At 36.8% G+C, this 25,311-nt stretch overlaps 7 protein-coding genes and 1 long non-coding RNA gene across 8 annotated transcripts; all 8 read right to left on the bottom strand.

Moving 5' to 3' along the window:
• Window positions 1-260: 260 nt before the first annotated feature.
• LOC145219101 (matrilin-2-like) lies at window positions 261-4,090 on the bottom strand. The gene is made up of 9 exons (XM_080086477.1): window positions 3,921-4,090; window positions 3,778-3,863; window positions 3,603-3,698; window positions 3,392-3,527; window positions 3,140-3,328; window positions 2,811-2,913; window positions 2,346-2,497; window positions 1,765-1,934; window positions 261-683 (listed from the first exon to the last, which is right to left on the bottom strand). Exons 1-9 carry the CDS (start codon window positions 3,973-3,975, stop codon window positions 492-494), a joined length of 1,179 nt encoding a protein of 392 aa, XP_079942603.1. The 5' UTR covers window positions 3,976-4,090; the 3' UTR covers window positions 261-491.
• A 722-nt stretch (window positions 4,091-4,812) lies between these two features.
• On the bottom strand, window positions 4,813-7,972 carry LOC145218570 (uncharacterized). Its single transcript, XM_080085983.1, has 9 exons — window positions 7,658-7,972; window positions 7,508-7,593; window positions 7,188-7,283; window positions 6,904-7,042; window positions 6,650-6,826; window positions 6,317-6,419; window positions 6,089-6,240; window positions 5,536-5,708; window positions 4,813-5,295 (listed from the first exon to the last, which is right to left on the bottom strand). Exons 1-9 carry the CDS (start codon window positions 7,710-7,712, stop codon window positions 5,107-5,109), a joined length of 1,170 nt encoding a protein of 389 aa, XP_079942109.1. The 5' UTR covers window positions 7,713-7,972; the 3' UTR covers window positions 4,813-5,106.
• Window positions 7,973-8,177: 205 nt separating this feature from the next.
• LOC145218436 (uncharacterized) lies at window positions 8,178-10,816 on the bottom strand. Its single transcript, XM_080085840.1, has 8 exons — window positions 10,746-10,816; window positions 10,598-10,683; window positions 10,432-10,527; window positions 10,139-10,277; window positions 9,899-10,078; window positions 9,339-9,655; window positions 8,959-9,131; window positions 8,178-8,465 (listed from the first exon to the last, which is right to left on the bottom strand). Exons 1-6 carry the CDS (start codon window positions 10,798-10,800, stop codon window positions 9,552-9,554), a joined length of 660 nt encoding a protein of 219 aa, XP_079941966.1. The 5' UTR covers window positions 10,801-10,816; the 3' UTR covers window positions 8,178-8,465; window positions 8,959-9,131; window positions 9,339-9,551.
• Window positions 10,817-11,573: 757 nt separating this feature from the next.
• On the bottom strand, window positions 11,574-14,430 carry LOC145218435 (uncharacterized). Its single transcript, XM_080085839.1, has 9 exons — window positions 14,337-14,430; window positions 13,927-14,012; window positions 13,769-13,864; window positions 13,499-13,637; window positions 13,269-13,442; window positions 12,755-12,857; window positions 12,519-12,670; window positions 12,154-12,326; window positions 11,574-11,797 (listed from the first exon to the last, which is right to left on the bottom strand). The coding sequence occupies exons 1-9, from the start codon at window positions 14,392-14,394 to the stop codon at window positions 11,609-11,611; spliced, it is 1,170 nt and encodes a 389-aa protein (XP_079941965.1). The 5' UTR covers window positions 14,395-14,430; the 3' UTR covers window positions 11,574-11,608.
• Window positions 14,431-15,198: 768 nt separating this feature from the next.
• LOC145218799 (matrilin-3-like) lies at window positions 15,199-17,099 on the bottom strand. Its single transcript, XM_080086204.1, has 3 exons — window positions 16,543-17,099; window positions 16,087-16,259; window positions 15,199-15,514 (listed from the first exon to the last, which is right to left on the bottom strand). Exons 1-3 carry the CDS (start codon window positions 16,652-16,654, stop codon window positions 15,335-15,337), a joined length of 465 nt encoding a protein of 154 aa, XP_079942330.1. The 5' UTR covers window positions 16,655-17,099; the 3' UTR covers window positions 15,199-15,334.
• A 412-nt stretch (window positions 17,100-17,511) lies between these two features.
• On the bottom strand, window positions 17,512-18,392 carry LOC145219882 (uncharacterized). The gene is made up of 4 exons (XR_013857928.1): window positions 18,326-18,392; window positions 18,175-18,257; window positions 17,958-18,053; window positions 17,512-17,895 (listed from the first exon to the last, which is right to left on the bottom strand). It is a non-coding gene; the product is annotated as an uncharacterized LOC145219882 (long non-coding RNA).
• An 806-nt stretch (window positions 18,393-19,198) lies between these two features.
• Window positions 19,199-21,923, bottom strand: LOC145220560 (uncharacterized). The gene is made up of 9 exons (XM_080087777.1): window positions 21,854-21,923; window positions 21,712-21,797; window positions 21,512-21,607; window positions 21,315-21,453; window positions 21,056-21,247; window positions 20,420-20,522; window positions 20,201-20,349; window positions 19,755-19,927; window positions 19,199-19,438 (listed from the first exon to the last, which is right to left on the bottom strand). The coding sequence occupies exons 1-9, from the start codon at window positions 21,912-21,914 to the stop codon at window positions 19,250-19,252; spliced, it is 1,188 nt and encodes a 395-aa protein (XP_079943903.1). The 5' UTR covers window positions 21,915-21,923; the 3' UTR covers window positions 19,199-19,249.
• A 303-nt stretch (window positions 21,924-22,226) lies between these two features.
• On the bottom strand, window positions 22,227-24,906 carry LOC145220561 (uncharacterized). The gene is made up of 9 exons (XM_080087778.1): window positions 24,598-24,906; window positions 24,451-24,533; window positions 24,232-24,327; window positions 24,038-24,176; window positions 23,596-23,784; window positions 23,419-23,524; window positions 23,174-23,325; window positions 22,861-23,030; window positions 22,227-22,450 (listed from the first exon to the last, which is right to left on the bottom strand). The coding sequence occupies exons 1-9, from the start codon at window positions 24,662-24,664 to the stop codon at window positions 22,265-22,267; spliced, it is 1,188 nt and encodes a 395-aa protein (XP_079943904.1). The 5' UTR covers window positions 24,665-24,906; the 3' UTR covers window positions 22,227-22,264.
• Between the last annotated feature and the right edge of the window lie 405 nt (window positions 24,907-25,311).

The following is a 25,311-nucleotide window of genomic DNA, read 5'->3' as shown; positions in this document are numbered from 1 at the left end:
TTTATTTACACAGGAAAGTGACTGGTTATAGGTGTTATTTTCTGGGTATGATTATCGAACTGATGTTTTTCCAATTTTTGGTTTGGTAACTTTGAGTTTCCTATCCCACAGATCAAAGTTTGACAAGGAAAAGTGCTATGTGGGCATATATCTAGTGATATTTGTTCAAATCCTGTCTCGTCTTCTCGACATTCTTCACAGCCAGTGAAACCCAATACCGTAACTAAAGTCACCGAATATAAAAACAATTCACGCAGAACTGTAATAGAAAAGGGAGTGACTATTGATTTATTACACAGGCTTGGGTTGTTTAAAAAAAGCTATCATAATATGATGCTTTACTTTAAAGAGAATTACAAGCAAGGTTTCTACATGTATGAACAAATAGTTGCGATAAAGAGTAATGTTTACTTTCACACCAATAGTCATTTTAGATACGAAATGCTTGTGTACAACCTAATTTATACACATATTTTCAAAAAACATTCGTGTTAATTGTGATCGTGCAGGACGTGGTCACATGGGTTTTGGCAGAAGTGATTGGTCATATCTGTTAGAAGGTCAGCAGTGAGAGTGTTGAACGACTGCCCGAATATATAAATGTGCTCTTTTTCTCCAGTTATGTCTAGTATCTTCTCACGGTCGAATTTGTAGTTGTCTACTTCAGTTCCAAGAAAGTAAATCTGAAAAAGGTAACAAACATGAAGGACTTTTAGCTTTCTCCAAGGACAAGGTATATCGTTAGATATTGTTGTGTTGCATTTTTATTGTCCCAATTAGTTTACAAAACATCCGTTGTTGCAGTAAAACACCTGCCTAAAATAGGCTCTTGTTTTCGGTTTGAAATCCACCTTTTGCAGAGGGTTTTGAAATCTTACATTCACTGCACAAAATGCTTCGGTGTAGTGGTTAGATCAGGGGTTCCCAACCTTTTTACGATCTCGTACCACTTGGACGCTCTGTACTGCCACGCGTACCACTTCTTGCAGAACAACTAATTTGATCGAATCATATTGTATTCAGAAGAAGAATATTGGCCTACTAAAATAACACTAAAGCACCACAACGAAATTTAATGATATTTTTGTTTACTGTCCACCAATTGGTCGATGCGCGGTGTAAACTGGCAGCGCATCAAAATTCATTTCCGTGCGCACCTATAGTCGGTTTCAAATTTTTGACTTGATGATCATCGTGACGGAAAATACCTGCTCACATTCCTATGCATTACTACGAAGCATAAACTACCTCTTCATACGTAACCGTTATTGAACATTTTATCCTGATCTATTTTAGCTTACAACACTAGCATTATTCAACGCTATTTGTAGCCTAAGCTATAAAATAGTAGATGATATCTATCAAGGGCAATCATTTGACATATAATTAATGCCCACTGTCTCACAGCATTCTACGGCGTTTCAAAGCAACTGTGCTTCTTGTTGACAATTGACATAACCTGTATTTTGAAGATCGTAATGATACGAAACAACAGGAATAGTTACGTAACAATAAGAAGAACCTTGGAGATTTTTTTGAAAAACAAAACCAGATAAACAAAATATAAAGTTGTAAATTCAGGTTTACGTGAAAAAAGCGGAAGCTACTCGCGTACCACCTGAAAAGCTATCGCGTACCACTAGTGGTACGCGTACCACAGGTTGGGAACCCCTGGGTTAGATGCTATTTATAGTCTAATGTGAACATTTGGTATCTTAATCAACATCGGACTGTGTGACCAAAAAACGGCAGAGCGGTTGTTACCAATATGCCACGTCTTCTTGCTTCTTCTGCTACTTCAGTTGCGTCGTCGTCTGGATTTCGATTGGTCAAAATTGTGATACTCTTTGGTACACGATCGTCTCTTGCACCAGCTTCAGGGATAAACAGATTGTCCATAGCGTATTGAATGGCAGCGCCCACATCCGGGCCTCCTGTAACAAAATTAAACGTATTATAACTAGCGTTCAGTCGTGTCAGTCATTTGTCTGTGTCCGTTGGTTAAAACCGATTCTGCAAATTGTTTTATGGTATACTTTTCGTGCATTCTAACGTCAAACCATGTGCTTTTCCGAATGCCGACACAGACTGGATGTTTATAGCCTATATGTCTAATTGCCATTTGGGAATGTTCGGAATATTGATTCACCCTGTATATCGCCTTCAGTAGAGCTGACGTATTATGTTAGTGTGTCGTGATCGCTGGCCTGCATCAACGCAGCGGTTATCCCAGTAATAAATCTATATGTTACCCTTTGCGGCTTTTCAACAGAGTATGGTATTACAATGAGTATCAAAGTTTTTCTTGGGTGCTATTTGTGTTATCACTAGAACCTTGGACGTACCTTCATTCACCGCTTTAATTCTTTCTTTTATCAACTGAACCATGCGTGTTAAATCTGCTCCATATTCGTTAAACTTAACTACACTTGATTCAATCGGTTCACCACTGAAGTAGAGTGCAGCTTCTTTGAGGGCGTCCTCTGCTATTGGTGAGCTGCAAACATGAAACATCATACTTTTAACTGTCAAAATTCCTTACTTGGTAACAATGAACCAAAGAGGTATTTCAGGTGAACAAAACGGTAGTCAAGCAAGAGTATAATTTGAAACGACGTTTTGCTAAAAAATCCTTTGAAAACACTTTTTAGTGCGCTTTACAAAAACATGTTTTAAAGTTAGTCTGTCCACATTTTCATTTTTGTATTCAACTAAGACTTTGTTGTATTGCACACTCAAAAAGGTTATTAAATTTCTGTGTTTTTGTACTATGAATCCTACAGTATTGTGTTTTGCACATCAACTTTCACCTGCTAAACATGTTCAATGTGTTTTCAAGTTGTTGTGTACCGTCCTCACCCCCGAAATGAAACATCAGAATGTTATCGAAAAGATAATAGGGTGGACATGGACCTAAAAAGAAAATGAACAACACAACTTAATGCTTTGTAGATTATGAATCAAGCTTTTAAATGTATGGTAGGAAAAAAGGCAAGTACATTTTGTTTTGAAGATGGTTTACTTAGTTCGTGTGCATCGATTTTTTTAAGTAAGGTTATGTAGGGCAATAGTTTTATTGCGGCTATTTTTCCAAATGAATACACATTTATTGATAAAAGCTTCAGCATACACAACTTACGTGCGCAGCACGGCTCTTCGTGTGCCCACGTTCCATTAGCGAGGCAAACATTTGTAGTTCGCTTTGGCGGCCAAACAGCATAATCCTTTGCAGTACATTGATATTCGCACAATGCTCCAGCTTTGTTCTCGTTGTAACATTCAATTTTTCCATGGGGAAAATTCTCTCGAACTTGAGGACAGTCTAGAACTAAACAAAAACCTCTAGGTATATGTTGTTCAATATTTCTCACGTTATTGCCATGTGTCTTACGAGGTTGTGTGGGTTTGTAATGTTCCACGCAAGTGGGCGCTCCACCGTTGCAAAGGTCGTCGTTACAGCAACAGGTACAAACTGAATTAATTTGATCCGCGTTGCACTGAGTTGATCTTCCCGAGTATTTTCTGTTCTAAGCCAAAAATAATACCTTATTCGGGTACTTACGTACTTTGGAATAGATAAGTTTGTGTCATATATTTTGTACCTGCATTTGGTTGTTTTCACATGCTCGTGAATTCTTGCAGCCCTTCATGACAGTCATATGACTTCCTGAGCGTCTCACGACTGTTTCACATGAGTCCTAAACGAATGGAATAACGAACTATGTTCAGACGTCCTTTTATTCGTTTCGTGTTTTAACTGTTTTCAGTGTCACTAACCTGGTTTGGCATACATTGCTTCAGTTTTCCATTTACATCGCAGTCTTCAAAACTACCAGTAGTGTAGCAGGTCATACATTTTAAACCTAAACACAATGCATTTGGATTGTCATTATTCTTTTGAGTACCTCATAACTTCTTACCTTTCGTGCATGCGATGAACGAACCCACTACAAAACAAAATGCTACAATCTTCATTTCTTGCTGTAAAGTGAGTTTGACAATCGAAAAATACCACCAGCAACGCCCAGTTTGTATTTGACCGTAGGTTTACCGAAACGATGACAGATGACCTTAGCTGTTGCCTAGGGGTGGACTGCGACTGTTACGGTTTAGTTGCATTAAGATGATATCTGATTTGTGTTTACGTTACTGCAACAAGGCCCGAAAATCAGTTTTACGTATGAAAAGTGAACCTGATTTGTGCTGCAAGTTTTTCTTCCATTTGTTTCTGTCACCCTTTGCCCAGTTTCATATGCTAATAGATTATCTTTGAGCAGTTTGTTTGTGGCCAAGAACCTCTGTTTGATTGAGGATAAAACTTCTGCGTATTTTGTAAACTTGTTTTTACATGCGGGAATTAATTTTTTTTTGCTATTCTAAAGTACCCTGGACTAGCTTTGTTTGTTGTCACACTCTTTGTTGACTTTAAACTCTATCGTGTTATTACCAGAGTTGCAAGTCGGGCCGGGCTTTGTGAGAAAACGGGCTCACAATGGGCCTGACTTTACGTTCCGTGTCCGCCATTTTTTTAAATAAAATCACTCAGCTAAGTAACAAGTCTCTGGCTTTGACCTAATGCCCGCCCTACTCTAAAACGTATTGTTTACCCCATTGTCTACTATTGTTCATTGTGCTTGTTGTGTTTCTCTTTAGTCTTTCTCATGTACTTTCGGGTTCGGGCTCAGATTTTGGGCCCGCTTGCAACTCTGGTTATTACAACTAAAATGTTGTTAGTGTGAGTTGTTGGGCTATTGGTCATTAAGTCTAACAAATTGGTGAATAAACTGTAAACAACTATATGGACATGCACAATCAGTTATCATTACTTTATTTACAGAGACAAATTTAGTTCAAACAAAATAGTTTTTTTGAAAATGATGCAAAATATTATTTTGGTACTCAGGTAGGATATAACCTTTGTACAACATTCAACCTTGGTACCCAAACAAGTTTATACCCAGTTTTTATGTTGCATTATAGTCAAGGGGAATTCTGTTAACTTTAAGAACTGCAAATGGGGTATTCTGAGAGACACGTATTTTAAAAAATATTCAAAATATTTGAAACGATAAAACTGCATGACGTGGTGTTATAGTTCATTGACATTTATTCATCATGTAAACTGTGGTCACACGGATGTGGACAAAAATGTGAGTTGTGGTCTTCGATATTCTCTGGCGTTAAATCACCGTAATAACCCTGGAATATAAACAAGTGGTCTTTGGTTCCAGTAATCTCAGCCAGTCGTTCTCGGTCAAATTTGAACCCGCCAATTTCGAACCCAAATACATAGACCTGAAACAAAAACATACACTCAATATAAAAATACGACCAACAATGTAATTGAAACGAGCTTTTCAAAATCAGTTGCTTGTAACTTGACTTATTTACGAAACTGTTTGGAAACAGTTGCTCTCAAATGTTGAGGCTGTTATGTGACTTCCAAAGTTAGTACATGTAAGTTTCTTTTTAGTAAACATACGTACATGCGTTTTATTAAAAGTTACAAAAACAACTATTTGTATTGCTTCATACCAGAATTCCACGTTCTCTTGCTCTTTTTCCTGCTTCTATGGCATTGCTGTTGGGCTGCGTGTTGGTGTGAAGTCCCAATGATTTTAGTACTATCTTATTGGGTCTCATGCCAGATTCTAGTGTTATCAGATTGTCCAGTGCATATTGCATCGCACGCCCTGTGTCTCCCGGACCTAGACGAGAAGAAAAGTTTTGATTTGGTTTGTGATGTAAGGAAACAAACGGAAAGCGTCATTAACTATTTCTGTACATGAACATTGACTAAAACCAAGTTATTAGCACATAAGAACAATTACATTGTAGCAGTTATTAACCAAAGGAAAAGGTCCACTTCTCATGTGTGCACCTATTGGATCCTTTTCACCTTCTTCTGATAAGCATGGCATACCTATTTCACACTTGTGAAATTGTGTAATTTTCCTCAGCGAAATTCACATCACTGAGCTTCTACTACGACTCAAGGTATGTTGGACAAAATTCAAACAATTATCGAATTGCTTTTATCTGCTTGACTTTCAGTAAAAAGTTAAAAAAGAAAACAAGTGCAACTCACCCTCTTCAGAAATGACTTGTCTTTCCCGTAGTAATTCAGATAATCGTGTTGCGTTCTCTCCATATTCGTTAAACTTCACAACGCTTGATTCAACAATGTCGTCACCGTAAGACATCACTGATAATTTCAGAGCGTCTTCTCCAATCGGAGCGCTGTAAAGACAACATTTTTAATAATTTTGTTCATAACCACGTAGGTTTGAACGCAGTTTGTCCGTTTGTACTCAACTATACAATTGAAGTGGGAAGCTGTTGCATTAAACGTTTCCCACTTTCTCCAGTATGATGAACGAGCATTGTCTGATCCGCAATTCTGTATGGAGGACAGTTGCCTGTAAAACATATATGTTTGTGCACCGTTTTAGTTCTGTCTCGCCAAGCTTTGCTTAAAAAAACATGAGCCTTCAAACGACATACGAAGGGAACATAGCACCTTTTTTGCAAGTGATTGTCGCCTTTTTAGGATACTTTTTATTGCCGAGTTATTTGTTGTTTAATGTAGGGTTTTCTTTCATGTTATTATTCGGCGGTAAGTTACAATTGCGTTTTGAAATAAACTTACGTGCGCAACAGGGTTTTTCGTGAGCCCACGATCCATTTCCAAGACATATGTTTATGTCGTTTCCCTCTGGCCATACGAAGTAGTCTTTTTCCGTGCATTGAAATTCATAAACTTTGTCGTTATGACGCTTTACGTTGCCATGCGGAAACTTGGTTGACATTGCGGGGCAGTCTATTGCTGTAGGTCATTATAATTATAAAAAGATTCGTTTTGGGCCGTTTAGGTATTAATAGAGAAAAGCGAAGAAAACCTACCATCATTTTGGGCTTGTGGGTAATTGGAATTGCAGTTAGGAATTCCAATATTGCACATGTCTTTGTTACAGCAGCAAGTACAAACTGAATTGTCTTGATCTGAGTTGCACTGTGTGGACCCTCCCGAATATCTAGTGTTCTGCACCACAAAATAATTTCATGCAGCCATAAATATTACTATAACGGCACAATTTACATAATACTGTAAAACAAAGATGGAAAAACTTATCTTGTTCCAATCAGACAAAAAACTCGAATGTTCATTTTACTTTCCTACACCTTACTTGCATTTGGTTGTCTCTGCATGATGGTGATGCTTTACATCCTTTCATGACCGTTATGTGATTGCGTGAACGCCTCACGGTTGTTTCACATGAGTTCTGAACAATAAAAATTCCAATAATATTTGTTTACAAACATATACTCTCACAGCGAAGCATATACCGTTTGGCTTCGTGGAGCATGTATGAGTTAGTGACTTCAACATTATTTTACATAAAGATTGATTGCGGGAGTTGGTATGGCGTCAAACAACACAAAACTTTTAGTGCTTAAAGCCCGGTTACAGCAGTACAACGGCTTACTTTACCCTTTTACAACGCACCTCGTTGGACATACATTGCTTGAGTTTTCCGCTTGCGTCGCAATCATCGATGCTTTTTGAACTGTAACATGTTACGCATCTGAGACCTAAACAGTTTGTAAGTTTTATACAATAGCACTCTATAACGATATTTAATCAAAAAATTCTTACCATCACTTCTAATAATGTACGCGGCTGTCAGAATACAAAGGAGTACTGCTTTCATTTTTGCCGTTATCACTCGTGCCTTGCAGAAGTTATTGCAAACTAAACAGATTGCTTGGTCATTTTTAAACACCTGTTCGCCATCGCCTTAGGGAGAGTCGCTTTCTTCGTTTTCAGCATAATTTTGTAGGTGAAGGTTTTGGCAGTTCATGCACATTTTTCAGGATAAAAATACTCCAATTTGAGTTACGAGGAAGCTAGCAAACCGCAAAATATGTCATATCTCGGTGATCTGCCTTTTGCTGTTGACACAGTAGCTGTAATGTGCTTTCATAAAACATTTATTTTACTTTATTTTAATTTGGTGGTCTTGCGATAAATTCCAGGCGCCAGAAAACAATAATTGATCAATGTCCAAGATTGTGAACATTTGGTTAAAGAATTAACATACGCCTATCAAGATGGAGTATTTACACCGTACATTAAAATTAATAGAAAGTTGTATACTGATTTCATATAACAGCACTCTACAAAAAGTTGAAAATCGTATTAAGTGTATACACATCTTATATTTGTAACCGATTGCATTTTTATGTTTTTCGTTCTGGGTGCATTACTAATTTATTTACTCATTATGCAAACTGTGATCACACGGATGGGGACAAAAATGATCATTCAAGTCTTTTTTGTTTTGCGGCGTTAAATCTCCGTAATCACCCTGAAATAAGAATACGTGCTCCTTGTCTCCGGTAATCTTTTCGAGCTGGTCGCGGTCAAATTTAAAACCGCCAATTTCAAATCCGAAAACATAGACCTAAAATAAAGAGATTAAATTAATGTATAAAACACGACAGGCTATGTTTTAGATCTAATCACTAACATTTGGACCCAACAAGTGTAGGAACTGCTGGTTTACCGAAGTCATATACGGACAGTTTATTCACAAACATCTTGTTGCAAGTCAAATATTATATTTTCATGGAACGGTTGTTGTGCAAAAATGGTAAAAAATGCGAATTTAACATTTTTTAGAGTGCCTAGAATTTTTTAGGTAATACTATACGCCAGTGGTTCTCAAACTGTTTTTATTGCGACGCCTCTGGAAAAGTTTTCTGGACTTGTAACGCACCAGCAAATAAAAGTTAATGAGGAAACGTATTATTAAAGTTGTGTTTACTGATACAACAACAAAAAGCCACGAAAAGGAACTATTCTGCGACGCCCTTGGAAAATTGAAACGACGCAGCAGGGCGCCGCGACGCACCGTTTGAGAACTACTGCTATACGCTACTATAAAGGATTCTCACCAAGAAGCCACTTTCTCTTGCTGTCTTTGCAACTTCTATCGCGTTGTCGTTCGGTTGCGTGTTAGTGTGAAGTTCCAAAGTTTTCATTACTATGGGATTGGTTCTCATGCCAGCCTCGGGGATCAACATATTATCCAGGGCGTATTGCATGGCGAGTCCTGTATCACCTGGACCTAAAGATCGTAATTAGATACACTATGCTTAATAGATTAAACTGAAAACCAATCACGACACAAGTTTTTGGTTGCAACAGCATGCTGTAAAGCAATCATATATTAGGTTAACTTTGCTTACTATTAAATTTCCCGAAAGCATAATTATGTAACGCTCATGTAAATTTAAATCCTGGTTTAACAAACACGAAATGTAAAGCAACTCACCTTCATCGGTAATTACTTGTCTTTCCTGCAACAGTTTTATCAATAGTGTCTCGTTCGCCCCATATTCATTAAACTTCACGAGACTCGATTCAACCACTTCATCACCAAAGGATATCACGGACAACTTGACAAGGTCTTCTGCTATAGGCGCACTAAGAACAAAATATAAAAAACGGTATCTTTGAGACACAGAGCTTCAACATGTGTACTTAACTATGTTATAGCGCTAGGCAGCTGTTCCATTAAGCGTTTTCCACTTTCCCCAGTGTGATGAACAATCATTGTGCTGTCTGCAATTCTGTATGGAGGACAAGGACCTGCAAAAAATGCACTTACCTAAAGGTTACAATTTATGTTAGTTGTAGCTATTGCCCAACTGCCAAGTATCTAAGTGACGCTTTTACGGCTTATGCTCGTTTCACAAACAGCTAGCAAAATTAAAAAACTACCAGCGGCTTTGTTGGTAGTAAGAATTCTGTATGTCTGTTGTAACAAAACGGTTCTCTTGTATTTGAAACATTTAGTCTAAAGTTTGTGTTTTTTGTGTACCATGTACTTACGTGCGCAGCATGGTTTTTCGTGAGCCCATGATCCATTGCTGAGACAAACATTAATTTCGCTTCCTACTGGCCACACAAAGAAGTCATTTTCTGTGCATTGATATTCACAAGCGTTGTTCTCGTTGTTGCACTTTACGTTGCCATGTGGAAAGTATGTTGAAGCCACAGGACAGTCCTTTGCTGTAGCAAACACAAATATTATCCATTTGTTCTATACGAGGAAAAAACAAACTAACACACCATCAAAACCGATTTGTGGGTAGTTAAGATTGCAGTTTGAAATTCCAATGTTGCACATTTCTTTGTCACAACAACAAGTACAAACTGAGTTTAATTGATTTGAATTGCACTGAGTTGACCTTCCGGAGAATTTTGTATTCTGCAAGAATAAATATTTTCATATATTTAGTCGATTTACATGGACTCTTTAGACAGCTGGGTGAAAAAACGAAATCCATGTTATTCACACATTGACCTGCAAAACTTTTAGTTGCCATTACTTTTCATCACAGAAGTATACAGTATCGTTCTACCTGCATTTGGTTGTCCCTGCATGCTCGTGAGTTCTTGCATCCTTTCATGACAGTTACATGACCGCCTGAACGTCTCACAGTTGTTTCACATGATAGCTAAACAAATGTCTCAAATCGTTTTGTGGTAGTAGACAAACGTTTTACACTAAACAGTTTTATTGCACACCTCGTTAGGCATACATTGCCTGAGTTTTCCATTTACGTCGCAATCATCAACACTTCCTGATCCATAGCATGTAATGCATCTGAGACCTGTAAAGCATCCATATTCTGTTTCATCTCTAACACTTCCATAACATATAACAACGTCTTACATTCGGTGCAAAGAACGTATGTCGCTACCACAAGGCAAAATACCACTGCTTTCATTGTAATTGTACTGATGTGATGGTAACAGACTCATTTATAGTGAAAATGCCTGTCTGATCGTTTAGGCGTCAAAAGTTGCAAATTATCCGGTATTTATCGCCTAAGGGAAAGACAAGCATAAGTTGTAAGGTTTTATTTTGGGGAAACGGTTACCTGCGTAGCTTATATTTGATCCTGTCACTTACTTTCTTCTTTGTTATGTTTATGACATGTATACCTTTCTGTGAGAGCAATAACAACACTTTAAACTGACAGATAGTTTTCTCCTTCTTCGATAGAAGAAAGTGCTTAAGTCTTTTTAGGAAGTACATTAATCAAACTAACACAAGATATCGAACAGACATTATAAATTGCTGCGTGATTTTGTACAATGTAATGTTGATTGTAATTACAATATATCAGCAGTCGATTCATCCTGCATTAAACCAGATTTTTCCATTTTATAATCTTACTTCTGCAACCGTTTTTAGGTCGGCCAACGTAAACAAACAATAACCTAACAGGTTATATTGCAGGTATTTCGGTGTGTTGTATACAATTTTGTAGCTTCAGTTTCAACACATTGAACTTCTGGTGGTTTTTATTCTTGTACGTATAAACAGAAACCTTTCATTATATAATCTGTTGCTTCCAGGCATGACATCAAATTTACAAAGATCTTCTGGCAAATGTATTTTTTAAACCTTTCAGTTTTATCCAATTAAAGTGACAATGACTTTCACTTTCATTCTGTGTATTACCTTGGTTTTAAAGAAGCTTGTTAATTAATATTTTATTGTTTTTTTTTGAAAGGACAGTCTTGTTGAATTTAGTCATCGTGAAAAAAGTGGTCACATGGTTTCGGACAAAAATGATCATTCATGTCCTTTATATTCTCAGGAGTTAAATCGGCGTTGTAACCACGAAAGATAAATACGTGCTCCTTGTCCCCAGTTATCTTTATTAACTGCTCGCGATCAAACTTGTACCCGTCCACTGCGAATCCGAAAATGTAGACCTGAAACAACGATGATAAAATATGGTGGACATAAAATAATCACACATAGACATATTTCATTGATATGTCCTTTAGGTACTGAATTAGACAGCTTGGATTACCATGCAGTCTTTTGAAAACTTTTGCAGCTGTTTTTAGTTAAAACGTTTACAAGTCTAAACGTTTTGAATTCGGTAGGTTCGATTTTTACAGATTTTCGTATGCAATATGACATTTTTGCCTGCACTAAAAAGCGTTGGACAGAGTGCATTACTTGGTGCCAATTTAATTCGTTTAAACAAGACTAATTGGGCTTTCAACAAACTGATTTGGTTATCAAGCTTCATTTAAAATTTTTGTAAAACGTTTTTTATTACCAAGAAACCACGTTCCCTTGCTCTCTCAGCAACTTCTATTGCGTTGTCGTTCGGTTGCGTGTTGGTGTGAAGTTCCAAAGTTTTCATTACTATGGGATTGGTTCTCATGCCAGCCTCGGGGATCAACATATTATCCAGGGCGTATTGCATGGCGAGTCCTGTATCTCCTGGGCCTAAAGATTGTAAGATGTGCGTTATTTACAGTTATAATGTAGTTCTTGTTTTCAACTGTATGCAGTTTTGGTATGTCAGTTTGCAAAGCAGTCCACATTGAACAGTTAGTACAAGAAGATGCAACAGCACCTAACAACCACAAAAAAAGAATTGATTAGGCAAAGACACATGAACAAAGTGTGGCAACTAACCTTCATCAGAAAGTACTTGTTTTTCATGTATTAATTTCTTTAAATGTGTTTTGTTTGATCCATATTGATTAAACTTAATGACACTCGATTCAACCACGTCATCACCAAAGGACACCACAGATAACTTTAGAGCATCTTCTCCGATTGGTGCACTGTAAAAAGTTTAACATAAAATTTGATATAAGTTACTTGGTACATCAGATTTTTTGTTCAGCTTGTTAACATTTGTACTCAACTATGTAAGACCGTCGGGTAGTTGTTCAATTAATCGTTTTCCGCTTTCTCCAGTATGGTGAATAAGCATAGCGTTATCAGCAATCATATATGGTGGACAATGGCCTGATAAAAAAAACATTGTTGACTTTAAAAAAAAAAAAAACTGAAAAAAAAACATTGTTGCGTCCAAAAACATGCTTGGTTACGCAATAGGTATAAAGGCTTAACGAACGGATTTTTTCACCCGGCCTAGGAAAATTTTCTGGTGTTTTGTCATATCACCTTGATATGTATTAATTTTACGTAGGTTATATTGTACAGAGACTTACAAAAAGAATTAATAAACCGTAGAGCTCGCTGTAGGATTGAATATGTTGTTTGGGTATATAGCATCAAACATACAGTTCATAATTGAAAAAGTTTTGCTGAAAAACAGCTTGTTACCCACGAGCAGGCAATTGGATGTTTGTCTTCAGTTTATCTGTGTTGTGTATAATTACATGTAAGTTACATTGTATTTTACAGTATACTTACGATCGCAGCAAGGCTTTTCATGCGCCCACGATCCATTGCTGAGGCAAATGTTAATCTCGCTTTTTCTCGGCCAGACGGAGTAATCTTTTTCCGTGCATTGATATTCACAAACTTTGTCGTGACAGTTTACGTTGCCGTGTGGAAATATCGGTGATACTTTACTGCAGTCTTTAGCTGTACCAGGCAAAATGTTTAATGCTTATGTTTCTGTATGAAAGGCATCAACTAACCATCATGTTTAACTTTTGGGTAATTGGGGTTGCAGTTAGGAACTCCAATATTGCACATGTCTTCGTTACAACAACAAGTACAAACGGAGTTGTCTTGATCTGAATTGCACTGAGTTGATCTCCCGGAGTATCTTGTGTTCTTTTGCGACAATAACAAACAAACGTTTATCCTTCTAAAATCTTAAATAGTTTACAAAAAAAAAATATTCATTTTAGGCACTTTTTAATTCAGTCAGCAACAACCACGCCTTTATGTCATTTTAACTAAACCTGCTTTTGGTTGTCCTTGCAAGCTCTTGAAGTTTTGCACCCTTTCATGACGATTAGGTGATCGCCTGAACGTCTCAAAGTTGTTTCACATGATTTCTTAACATAAGTATTGCATTAATGTAAATTGTAGCAACATATCAATTAATCTCGTTACTAACCTCATTTGGCAAACATTGCTCGACTTTTCCACTTGCGTCACATTCGTCAATGCTTCCTGAGCCATAGCATGTCATACATCTTAGACCTGTAGGAAATTTAGGTGATGCTTTTGTCACTTGTCGTTTTTGTATATTTTTACGATCGATGCTAGTTGCGTATGCTATTACCATAATGCAAAATACTTTTCGTTGTACCCACCGTTACTGAATGTTTTAACTGACTCAACATAATTTATGTCTAATCGTTTATTGGACATTGGTAATAAAATCACAGTACTTACTGCCTAAAAAGAAGTGAAACTAATATTTAAAATCTTTGTTTCGGGCGGTGCAATCGACCTAAAATATCCTGTCCCTTTAACCCTACAATTTTGACATTGTTTTTCTTTATCTTTTTCATTATATCTTACCATTGGCAGCAGCTACGTTTATAGCAACAAAAAACAATAGTGTAGCCGCTTTTGTCATCGTCGGTGTTATAGCAGCCTGCAAAAACTGCTAATATAGTTTGGCAATAGCTCATCAGTTTGAGGCCATTGATCGCCCGAGGGAAAAACATTTTTACAACAATGATCTAAACGTGTAAAGCCAGGACCTCGGGCTTGGAGTTGGTTTTTAATGTGTTTTCATGTACATCCGTTTCTCTATCTGGTGTTTAATGTCAATTTTAGAATCTATATGACAAGTTTTTTTGAACCTCTGGATGGTGTAAGTCGGTTTTGTAGTTGGTCGAACCAATGTAAAACGGTTTCATTCCGGAATCAAGTGTACCTTCAATCTATCCCGGAGCTAAGTCAGTCAGTACAAGTTTGTCTTTCGCCTAAAAATCTTAGTTGCCACCGGAAGCACTGTTTTAAATAAAATTGTTGTGTCTAGCAGTCAAGTTTTTGTTTTCAATTGTTGTTTCGCAAAAAAGGGGCATTGAAAACTTAATTAGAACTGTGCAATATGCAATAAATAAAATTGTGCCTGCTGCTGAAAAAATCACATTCATTTGCGTTACTGTTTTGGATTCAATTTGCTATGGGGGATTGGTATACGTAACAGTTTATCAAATTAATCAATGCAAGTATCACAAACACTTAGGTACGGGACTCTTTTTTATGTCTGATCGCATGATACGTAGTTATCGTCAATATACGTTTTTTTATTATTACGTAGGAAGACCTTTATGTAATTTTGGTACAAAATACTTCAACAAATACATTCACATTTACAATTTATGGGTTTCAGCAGTACGAAATTACTTTTTTGAGTGTTTTGTCTGTTTTGTTGCACGGAGTTTGGTTCTGCAATGCAACTGCATCCAAAGAAAAATTGTGACAAAGACTAACCACCTTTTATTTTTTATTTCGGACACCATTTTTACAACACACTGAAAGGATATCCTTTTTTACATTTACGTATCTCACAAGACTTGGTCGCACAACGGTCGGCAGAAATGATCCAGAATCTTCGTTATTTCTTCGTCTGTGAAATCGTAGTTGAAACCCTGGTGTATGAACAAGTGTTCGCTGTTACCAATTATTCTAACCAACTGCTTTCGATCAAACTTGAATCCGTTCATTTCAAACCCGAACACGTATACCTAAAAAAAGAAATACGTAGGCAACACTTGTAAAATAACAAACTGAGTCCATGATAACGTTTTTTTTGTACGTTGCTTGCTGTTGATCTCTTAAGTCGTCATTGAGAGATTTATCGTAACAGCATTCCAAGATTGTCTCCGTTTTTATATGTCAGAAAGCGACAATAGTTCACACTAAAAATAAAGACCTGCCGACAATGCACACTGTTTCAACCTTATAGGTCTCATCCGTGCAGCCAGCGACGAGAGATCTACCGTATTGGGTATTGTATAGCCATCCAACGACACTACAGTGTGTTGCGACTAACAGGGTTGAAAGCCATGCCTAACCTATTCTGTCCGATGCCACAACTTGGCATACACCACAGAGAAAACTTGCTTGAAGTGTGCACTGTCTGCAGCTTTTTATTTATTGGCTTTATTCTTTTAAAAAGAAGATATGTTGTTAGTTTTCCCAGAGTTGATCCTAAACTTCGAATTTAAAAGTCAAATCCCTTTCGGGTGTTACCACTTAATACAGATACGCCAGTCACTTGATTGCATCAAAATTACATCCCGTTTTATCCACAAACCTTGATTCCACGTTCTCTTGCCTTTTCAGCTACTGGTATTGCGTTGTCACTTGGTTGGACGTTGCTAAATATTTCCAAGGTCTTCCCAACTTTACTGTTGGTTCTCATCCCGGCTTCAGGAGTCAACAAATTGTCAAGGGCATATTGCATCGCAAGACCGGTGTTTACTGGGCCTATGAAATTGTATATTAACGATCAGCTAATGTGAATACACTTATACTGGGATCAGCTCTGAAGCGTCCATCCAGACAAGCGATCACGGCATACCCATGTATAAATGCATGTCAACGATGTTTTGTAGCAGTCAGTCTGGTTTTGTATGGAATTTTTTAGCAGCTTTTTAAATGATTCTAACAGCGCAGCTTTACTAGTTTTTGCAGCAGTTACTTGTAAAGTTAGCTATTAGGTGCGTTTCTTTCGTAACATAAGTTATTGTTTGTTTTTATTTAAACCAACCTTCTGCTTTGACCAGTCTTTTCTGCAATAATTCAATCAACCGAGTTGAATTCGCACCGTACTCGTTATACTTCACAACACTTGACTCTATTGGTTCACTGCCAAACGACATCACTGACAATTTGATTGAATCTTCGGCTATAACACCACTGGAATTGTTTTTTAAAATGGTTAATGAACTAAAAAATTTATTTGCGTAAGACACCGAAGATGCCAGCTAGGCGAAATGTATGTATATTCCATGTAAATTTGTTGACTGATCCTGTTACATGCAAATTATTTCCGATTTTCAGTTATTTATTGTTTATTGTGTATATAAGTATCGTGAATAATCATGCTGTTTATGGGAGGCTCTGATTTTGTTTGGTATAATCACTCTTAACTAACTTGAAAGGTTTATATTAAAGAAACGATCTAAACATAGCCAACTATTGAACACAACATATCAACCTATACTCAACTAAACAATATCCCCAGGGATATTCTTGACGTATTGATCTCCGTTTTCACCGGTGTAATGAAAAATCATGGCGTTATCATCTAGAAAGTAGGGTGGACACGGCTCTAACAATAAAAAACAATTTTTTGAATAAAATGTTTTAAATAAACTCAAAACTTTTTAATAAATCATAACTTGACAATACAATGACTTAAATATTACCACAATGTAAAAGATTTTTTCAAAATTACTGAACCTTTTTTAGTGAACCTCAATGTTTACCTTTTGCTGTAGGGTCACTGACATAGCTCGGACCTTTTTTTCGGTTCATGCTGTATGTTATTGCTTTACATGCTAAAGGTCGGTGGTTCTTAACCTGATTAAGTTCCTACACATCAACAAAGCAGCTTTTTGTTTGCAGCTTCAATGTGACAGTTAAGGTTGTTTTTAAAATATAGATCTAGGTAGAATATTCTCGAGTATACCCCCATTTTGTCATACAGTACAAGGGTAAATTTACTTACTTGCACAGCATGGTTTAGCATGCGCCCAAGATCCATTACTGAGGCAAACATTGGTATTGCTTTCTTTCGGCCACACCATTTAATCTTTGCCCGTGCATTGGTATTCACAAACCGATCCTCGTTTATTTTCCTTGTGACACTCAACTTTTCCGTGGGGAAAATTATCCGGCACTTGTGTGCAGTCTTGAACTATGATAAAGCTTATGGTTGTTTTTTGATTAAATTAGTTTAAGTGTGTCAAATCTTTAAACCTTCAGCGTTTCCCGGTTGATAATAAGTGATACAACCAGGAAACCCGACATTACAAAATTCCTTTTCGCAGCAGCAAGTACAAACAGAGTTGGTTTGATCTCAGTTACATTGTTTAATCACCCAGGGCCCGGCGAAATTCTAATAGAAAATCAAGTTGGTTGTTTGGTTAACACTTTGGCAATAGTCATGTTTTCATTTACCTGTAATTTATTGCTCTTGCAAGCCACTTCATCTTTACAGCCTTTCCACACCATTAGGTTCTTGTTCAAACGCCTCACAACGGTTTCACAAGATTTCTTAAAAGATTAATAGTCACAATACACTTTGTATGTGTGGCCCAAATCTTCTTTGCTTTGGCCTTTTACCAAACTTTTCTTTTGTTTAAAATTCTGTACATAATATTGGGAAAACGCTTACCTGATTCAGTTTGCATTCTTCCACATATCCACGAGCATCGCAATCATCAAAACCGATTCCAGTACATTTAATGCATTTCAAAGCTGCAAGCAAACAAACAAAAATCAGTATTTCCATCTTATCCTAGCTAATAAAAAACTTTTAATCTTACCATTAGCACTGTATGCTAACCAGCAAAGGACAAAGATTTTAAACATCTGTGTGTTATCTTTTATCATGTTGCTTTTGCGTATAATAGCCTGCCAAAACCTTGCAAAGTAGAATGCAACTATGAAAATATATCGTTTGCCTTGCTTTTTTACATGTAACAACAAAAAGTCTTAAATTAGAAGTTTCGTTTGAAACCTCTGATTATGCAGTGCGAAAAACTAAACAGTCAATCATGTGGTTTACGTAATTGTGTGTTGGCTTCGTATTTATCACGATCTGTTTTCAAGGTAAAATCTTATGATTATTTTGGTTGGAGACAAGGTATTTATTTTGAGAAAATTGATTTTGATTGGAGTTTGTTAAAACCTCATACAAGCTACTTCCATACTTAGGTGGCAATTTGCAAAATTAAATGCAATGTTGCGCGTGTTTTAACTCTTTCCTGAGATAGTCCAATGCAAATAGCATTGGCTGCAATTATTGTGGATTTTTTGTCACGTAATTTACAATGCTGCGATGCAAAGCGTTCATATCACTGATGGCCTTCATATCATCGATGATGGCATGAGCATTTGCCGAAACGTTTGAACAATAAAGCATGTCACTTTTTACGTCTATTTGGGCCGTTATTTTCACCATTAAACTTATAAATAGTTCAATATAACTAAAAAATGTTTAGCTATCACGCATTTATTTTACGCAATTATATGCTGTTGATTTCGCTTCAGAGGGACTTTTCTGGGAAACAACTAGACATATTTTAAGGTATGGCAGTGCTACCTTAATTTAGTACTTGACTATCAAACCATATAATTTTTAAAGTGTTACTTGGAAAATGGTAAACAGAACATAAACTTTTGTTTTGTGAGTGCAAAACTCTTTGTATTGCGAGAACTCATCGTATTATATATAACGTATGTCGATTTTATTCATCATGTAACACGTGGTCACATGGGGCCTTGCAAAAGTGGTCGTTTATGTCTTGAAGTTGTTCTGGAGCCAACTGGTCGTGATAACCCTGGAATATAAACACGTGTTTTTCGTCTCCTGTGATTTGTAGTAGTTGCTCGCGGTCAAACTTAAATCCGTCAACTTCAAATGCGAATACATATACCTGAAAGGACACGAAAAGTACATGAAACAGTATCAAAAGGAGAAATGAACATTTAAACGCAGTTAAATAAAGCGAAGCTGAATAAAATTTTGTTCTAGGCCTCGTATAGTTAAGGACTATTACTGCTTTTATTTGGTTGCCAAGCGTACGTTTAATACAACTGATATCATCCACGTTTTATTTTCGATACAAACCGATGTTGGCTTGAGTTTTTGAGCTATTTAAAGATAGTATAAAAATTGCCAGAAGAGCTCTATAAATCTATGTTATGCCTGGCAGCAACGGCTTATATATTGAAGATGTGTTGACGTCTTACCAGAATACCACGTTGCCTTGCTTTTTTCGCTGCTGGTATTGCGTTGTCACTGGGTTGAGCGTTGGTAACAATTTCCACAGTCTTTTCTACTTCGCTGTTAGTTCGCATTCCAGCTTCTGGCGTCAACAAGTTATCGAGTGCATATTCAATCGCTAGGCCTGTGTTCACTGGCCCTGTGACAAGTCAAAACGATCATTATTGCATTTAAGTGACTAATCACATGGCATATCGTGAACATATATCACATGACTCACACTGAACACATTTTACATGACTGATACTGAACACATTTTACATAAACCAATTCCAATGTAAACTTTTGTTCATTGAAACGCCTATAAGAATTTAAATTTAAACTAGCGAAAAGAAACAATTGACACTGATGATAAAATTAAAACGGAACTAACCGGGGAATTAATATGTAGTGAGTACATAGTAGTTTTTACCTTCTGAAGTCGTAATTCGTTCCACCAGCATCTGACGCAAAAGTGTTGAATTTGCATCGTATTCGTTAAATTTTATTATGCTTGATTCTATAGGTTTCTTGCCAAAGGACATAGTTGTTATCTTCACCGAGTCTTCAGCTATCACCCCGCTATAACACAGTAATTGCGATATGTAAAGAAACGCATACTTAGGTTTTTGACTCTGATCCAATACTTAACTATATAATGCCCCGAGGGGCGCTTCGTACAAATCTTTCTGCGCCTTTTCCTATGAAATGTATCAGCATTGCGTTGTCCGATAAAAAATAGGGTGGACATGGTCCTTTGAAAACATAAATTTATTTGACAAAAAAGGTTGGAAAAATCTTATTTTGGGTAATTAAATTGTAGGTAGAGAAGCAATACTCGTAATTCAAACTTGAAGTTGGATATACACATTTCGTTGCTTGGTGGATGGGCCTTATAGCAATGGATGTAAGTTTAGAGTTCCATTTAAATAAGGTATTGACGATGCTGTAAAAGCAAAATGTGTATATCTTTAAAACCAAAGGGTGAACGACTAATTTGGGTAGAGAAGTTTATGATTGGGTATGGAAGTTTATGATTTGTATATGTAAGTTATAATTGTAAAGTTGAAATAGATGCATGTTGCATTTTTTTGCATGTTGCTGTACAAATGTTTCCCGTCCTATACAATCAGATGTTAGATTTTCGTGTTTGTATCGAAAAAAAACTTAATAATTCATAAATATGAAACTGACGATGTATTTTGGGTGAATTTGATTTTTATAATACCATTGGTGATTATGTTGTCTATTGGAGGGACAGATATTAAACAATTCTTAGTCAACTTACTTGCGCAACAAGGTTTGTCCTGGCTCCATGTTCCATTAGTAAGACACACATTTGTATTTCCTTGTTTAGGCCAGACGAAGTAATCCTTTTCAGTGCATTCAAACTCACAAACCGACCCCGCTAAGTTTTCTTTGTTACACTTAACATTCCCGTGTGGAAAATTTGACTCTGCCACTGAGCAATCCTTCACTGCTGGAATGAAAAATCGTATTACACTTTTTCTGTATGAGTATATGATAAACATTTGGAATCAAAATACCTGGGTCACTTTTTGGTCGATATTTCGATATGCAGTTAGGAAATCCTGTGTTGCACATATCTGTATCACAGCAACATGTACAAACTGAGCTGGCTTTGTTAGGTTTGCACTGAGTTGACCTTCCCGAATATCTTGTATTCTAACGTGCAATAGATGAAGTTTAACTTTGGTTGCTGTTAATTTTGGTTTTGCGTTACCTGTATTTGATTGCCTTTACAAGCCATGGTGTCTTTACAGCCTTTCCACACAAGCATATTTTCGTATTTGCCCCTTACGACAGTCTCGCATGAGTTCTAGTGACAACACAGATTTTATAACAATGCTGCTTTTTTATATGTTAGCACAATAAACCCAGGCTCATGGGTCTTGTTGGTTAAAATACATGCAAAATATGTACCTGGTTTGGCATGCAATTCTCTACTTGTCCAAATGCATCGCAATCATCAAAGCTGCTTAATCCGTCGCATTTCATACACTTCAAGGCTGAATACAAATATAAATTAGGTTACATCTTTTTTTATGTATACGAATCGACTCACCATTTACTGTTGACAAACAACAAATAAAGAAAAGAAAAGTTGCCAAACACATTTTCAACATTCTCGTATCCAGTCAGTCACTATTTTGATAACGAACATCTGTCAACGAAACTATTACGTTTTGTGATTGCTTGCAACGCTGTCACGCTTACCCCAGCTGCAGTTCATTAAGCCACGTGAAGGTGTGGACTAAACCTCATAACTACTTACTATCCCTGATTTTTTTCTAGCCAACTTAATTTAGCCTGCAGGCAATGAATGTCATTCATTAGCTCATCTGCTTTCAGTGCAAATCTGGTTTTGATTCTGTCTGTGTTATCATTTTTACTTCCTTTTTATGTTCAAGTTTACAGTATTTTTTTGAATTAAAAATAGTACGACGACTTCAGTGTTTTTAACATCAGTATTTACTCAATCATGCAACACGTGATCACAAGGGTTATGACAAAAATGTTTGTCCAGCTTCTCTAAGTCTTCTTCACTTAGGTTTAAAATATCCGTGTTGAAAACGAAGATATGTTCCTCTTTTCCAGCTATATCGAGCAACTTCTGGCGGTCGAATTTAAAATCGCCCATCTCAAAACCGAACACGTACACCTAAAAAAAAACAAAGAGTGGAATAGGTCCTGCTTTTTAATTTTTAGCAAATTTATCGGCATAGCAAAATTGGGCAGGGTGGTCTTATTTTTCTCTTTTGCCGTTTCGTAAGATTCAAAGATGATACTTATTCCCATGTTTTGTTGACACACCAATCCCGCTGAACCAAACGCTTTATTAAACTTGGCAATAATCTTGCCGCAAGTCGAAAAACTTTGATATAATTGAACATAGTACACGTATTGCCATTACCATTACAATAAATGTTGACTATTTCCCCATTGTCATGTACATATTAACATAAATAAGGGAAACAGTTGCTCAAGAGTTAGCTTAAACGAGTCAGTTGTTTTCTATAACAAGCATGTGGGCAGTTTGCACAGAATTTTTATGTTTCACAAATATCACACCTGAAGACCACGCCTTCTTGCCTCATCTGCTGGGCCTTTGACGTCGTCATCGGGATTTGTGTTGATGTAAACGTCCATACTTCTTGTAACTCTGCTGTCCCTTATTCCTGCTTCGTGGGTTAGCATGTTGTCCAAGGCATACCACATTGCCTTCCCAGTGTTGACCGGTCCTGTTGTTAAATTTTTTTAATAATAATATTTTTGTTCGTCATGGGTTGTCAGTTTAAACCGTGTTTGAGGATTTGTCTGCATCGCAGACTCCTGATTCGAACCGAATTCACCCTCGACACAAGCAAAGCTCTCTTGAACTTACCTTTGTTCGATACTTTGACTCGTTCGAGCATTAGTTCCAGCAAAAGTGTTGCATTTTCGCCGTATTCATTAAACTTTACAAGACTGGATTCGACAGGGTTCTCGTTGTAGTACAAAGCTGATATTTTGACTGCATCATCGGCTATGACACCACTGGAAAAAATCAAATATTACCAGACCGTCTAATAAGACAAATTGTGTGTTCCAGATTTTGACTTAACTAAGTAGAGACCGTTTTGTACTTACAAGGTTGCTGCCTCTTCCAGTGAAGTCTTTAGGAGGTGTTCTGCATTTTCTCCAGTGAAATGAATAACCATTGCAATATCAACAAGATAGTAAGGTGGACATGGGCCTGCGATAAATCATACGTGTAAATATATTAAAAACAAATGTTATTGACTTTCAAAATTTCTCGATACTCACGTGCACAACAAGGTTTTTTGCGAGACCACGATCCATTGCTTAAACAAATGTTGTTTTCATGTTGCTTTGGCCACAATGAGTAATCCTTCCCTGTGCATTGATATTCACATACAGACCCGGATCTGTTATCTTTGTTGCACTCTATTGTGCCGTGAGGCAGACTGGTCGAAACAACCGGACAATCTCGTGCTGAAAAAGCGTATGATTCGCAACAATTTGTTAAGCCTTCGCATCGCAGAAAAATTCTTCTTACAAAAATTATTTGGGTAACAGTTTTTTATGAAAAATTCTGTAACATGCTAATTAATCAGAGAGTGTTTTGTATTCGTGATCGTGAAAAACGCGAAAGTTGTCTGGAACCTTGACCTATGATTAAGGGCAGGATTATGTATTTAGGATTGTTTTTGATCAAATAAGTTTAAGTAGGTCGAAACTTACAAACCTTTGGCGTTTTCCGGCTGAAAAAAGGTGACACAACTTGGAAACCCAACATTACACAATTCCGTTTCGCAGCAGCAAGTACAAACAGAGTTGGTTTGATCTGAGTTGCATTGTTTCAACACCCCGGGCCCGGCAAAATTCTAATTGAAAATCAAATTTTATTGTTTCTCTTTGATTTTATTAATAAGCATTTACCTGCAATTGGTTGCTCTTACAAGCCACTTGATCTTTACAGCCTTTCCACACCATTAGGTTTTGGTCCAAATGTCTTATAACAGTTTCACAAGATTTCTAAAAAATGTTAAATTTAGTGTTAAAATCATAGTTTGTTTAAAATCATTTCGTTTTTGTTTAGTTATGTGAGCAAGTTTTACGTTTGTTCAGAATTCTGTCTAATGTTGGAAATACGCGTACCTGGTTCAGTTTGCATTCTTCAACATATCCACGTGCATCGCAGTTATCGAAACCTATTCCGGTGCATTTAATGCATTTCAAAGCTGCAAGTCAAAAAACGTTCAGTATGCAATGTTGTCTAGCTGATAAAATAACTTGTAATCTTACCATTGGCATTGTATGCTAGCCAGCAAACGACCAAGATTTTCAATAGCTGTGCAGTATTTGTTACCATGTTATCAGCACATATAATGGCCTGGACGTTACAATTAGATGTCAACTATGCGGCATTAGGTCGCTTGCCTTGCCTTTTAATTGCCGAGAAAAGAAAGTCGAAACTTCTGAACATACAGTGCGAAAAACAAATAGCCAATTATGTGGTTTTCGTAATTGGTTGTTGGCTTCGTATTTATCACGTTCTGTTTACCAGCTCAAATCATTCGGTTATTTTGGTTGGAGGCAAGGTATCTATTTGGAGAAAATTGACTTTGATCTGAATTCGATCAAACCAAATACAAACTACTTCCAAACCTAAATGATAATTTGCGAGACAAATCGCAACGTTGTACATGCTTAAATACTTACATGGGATAATCCGACACAAGTAGCATTGGCTGTTTTAATTGCAGAATTTTTCTCATGCAAATTGCAATGCTGTGGTGCAAGCTAACTCATAAATTGCTACACATCCTAAATTTATTACTTGAGATACATCGGCGATTTTCAGTTCACTGTTACGGCATTCTGGCGTTTTTCTGCAAAATATTTGTTTTTCTAACTTTTTGCAAAGTGCGTAAATGCCTAGCTTTTGTGGCAAAATCATTGCGTTTATGGCAGTTTCATTCGTTTTCATCTATAAATCCTACTTAAAACGAATGATAC

This window comes from Phallusia mammillata, chromosome 3, assembly GCF_965637545.1.
Source record: "Phallusia mammillata chromosome 3, kaPhaMamm4.hap1.1, whole genome shotgun sequence".
NCBI classification, from domain to species: Eukaryota; Metazoa; Chordata; class Ascidiacea; order Phlebobranchia; family Ascidiidae; genus Phallusia; species Phallusia mammillata.
This window is presented reverse-complemented; position numbering and strand designations above follow the sequence as displayed.

Coding starts and splice junctions, on each gene's coding strand:
- LOC145220561 (XM_080087778.1), bottom strand. CDS start 24,664: ATGGTAACAAATACTGCACAGCTATTGAAAATCTTGGTCGTTTGCTGG. Junction 24,177..24,231: donor GTAAGAGCAACCAATTGCAG/GTAAATGCTTAT, acceptor ATTTTCAATTAG/AATTTTGCCGGGCCCGGGGT. Junction 23,785..24,037: donor TCAGCCGGAAAACGCCAAAG/GTTTGTAAGTTT, acceptor ACGCTTTTTCAG/CACGAGATTGTCCGGTTGTT.
- LOC145219101 (XM_080086477.1), bottom strand. CDS start 3,975: ATGAAGATTGTAGCATTTTGTTTTGTAGTGGGTTCGTTCATCGCATGC. Junction 3,864..3,920: donor GTTCATCGCATGCACGAAAG/GTAAGAAGTTAT, acceptor CATTGTGTTTAG/GTTTAAAATGTATGACCTGC. Junction 1,935..2,345: donor AATTAAAGCGGTGAATGAAG/GTACGTCCAAGG, acceptor ATTTTGTTACAG/GAGGCCCGGATGTGGGCGCT.
- LOC145218799 (XM_080086204.1), bottom strand. CDS start 16,654: ATGTCGTTTGGCAGTGAACCAATAGAGTCAAGTGTTGTGAAGTATAAC. Junction 16,260..16,542: donor AAGACTGGTCAAAGCAGAAG/GTTGGTTTAAAT, acceptor ACAATTTCATAG/GCCCAGTAAACACCGGTCTT. Junction 15,515..16,086: donor CAAGAGAACGTGGAATCAAG/GTTTGTGGATAA, acceptor TTCTTTTTTTAG/GTATACGTGTTCGGGTTTGA.
- LOC145218435 (XM_080085839.1), bottom strand. CDS start 14,394: ATGACAAAAGCGGCTACACTATTGTTTTTTGTTGCTATAAACGTAGCT. Junction 14,013..14,336: donor AAACGTAGCTGCTGCCAATG/GTAAGATATAAT, acceptor AATTTCCTACAG/GTCTAAGATGTATGACATGC. Junction 13,443..13,498: donor CCCAAAAGTTAAACATGATG/GTTAGTTGATGC, acceptor TGCCTGGTACAG/CTAAAGACTGCAGTAAAGTA.
- LOC145220560 (XM_080087777.1), bottom strand. CDS start 21,914: ATGTTGAAAATGTGTTTGGCAACTTTTCTTTTCTTTATTTGTTGTTTG. Junction 21,608..21,711: donor AGAATTGCATGCCAAACCAG/GTACATATTTTG, acceptor TGTTGTCACTAG/AACTCATGCGAGACTGTCGT. Junction 21,454..21,511: donor GTAAAGGCAATCAAATACAG/GTAACGCAAAAC, acceptor ATTGCACGTTAG/AATACAAGATATTCGGGAAG.
- LOC145218436 (XM_080085840.1), bottom strand. CDS start 10,800: ATGAAAGCAGTGGTATTTTGCCTTGTGGTAGCGACATACGTTCTTTGC. Junction 10,528..10,597: donor GGCAATGTATGCCTAACGAG/GTGTGCAATAAA, acceptor ACATTTGTTTAG/CTATCATGTGAAACAACTGT. Junction 10,079..10,138: donor CCCACAAATCGGTTTTGATG/GTGTGTTAGTTT, acceptor TGTTTGCTACAG/CAAAGGACTGTCCTGTGGCT.
- LOC145218570 (XM_080085983.1), bottom strand. CDS start 7,712: ATGAAAGCAGTACTCCTTTGTATTCTGACAGCCGCGTACATTATTAGA. Junction 7,284..7,507: donor AGCAATGTATGTCCAACGAG/GTGCGTTGTAAA, acceptor TTTATTGTTCAG/AACTCATGTGAAACAACCGT. Junction 5,296..5,535: donor CAAGAGAACGTGGAATTCTG/GTATGAAGCAAT, acceptor TTTTTGTTTCAG/GTCTATGTATTTGGGTTCGA.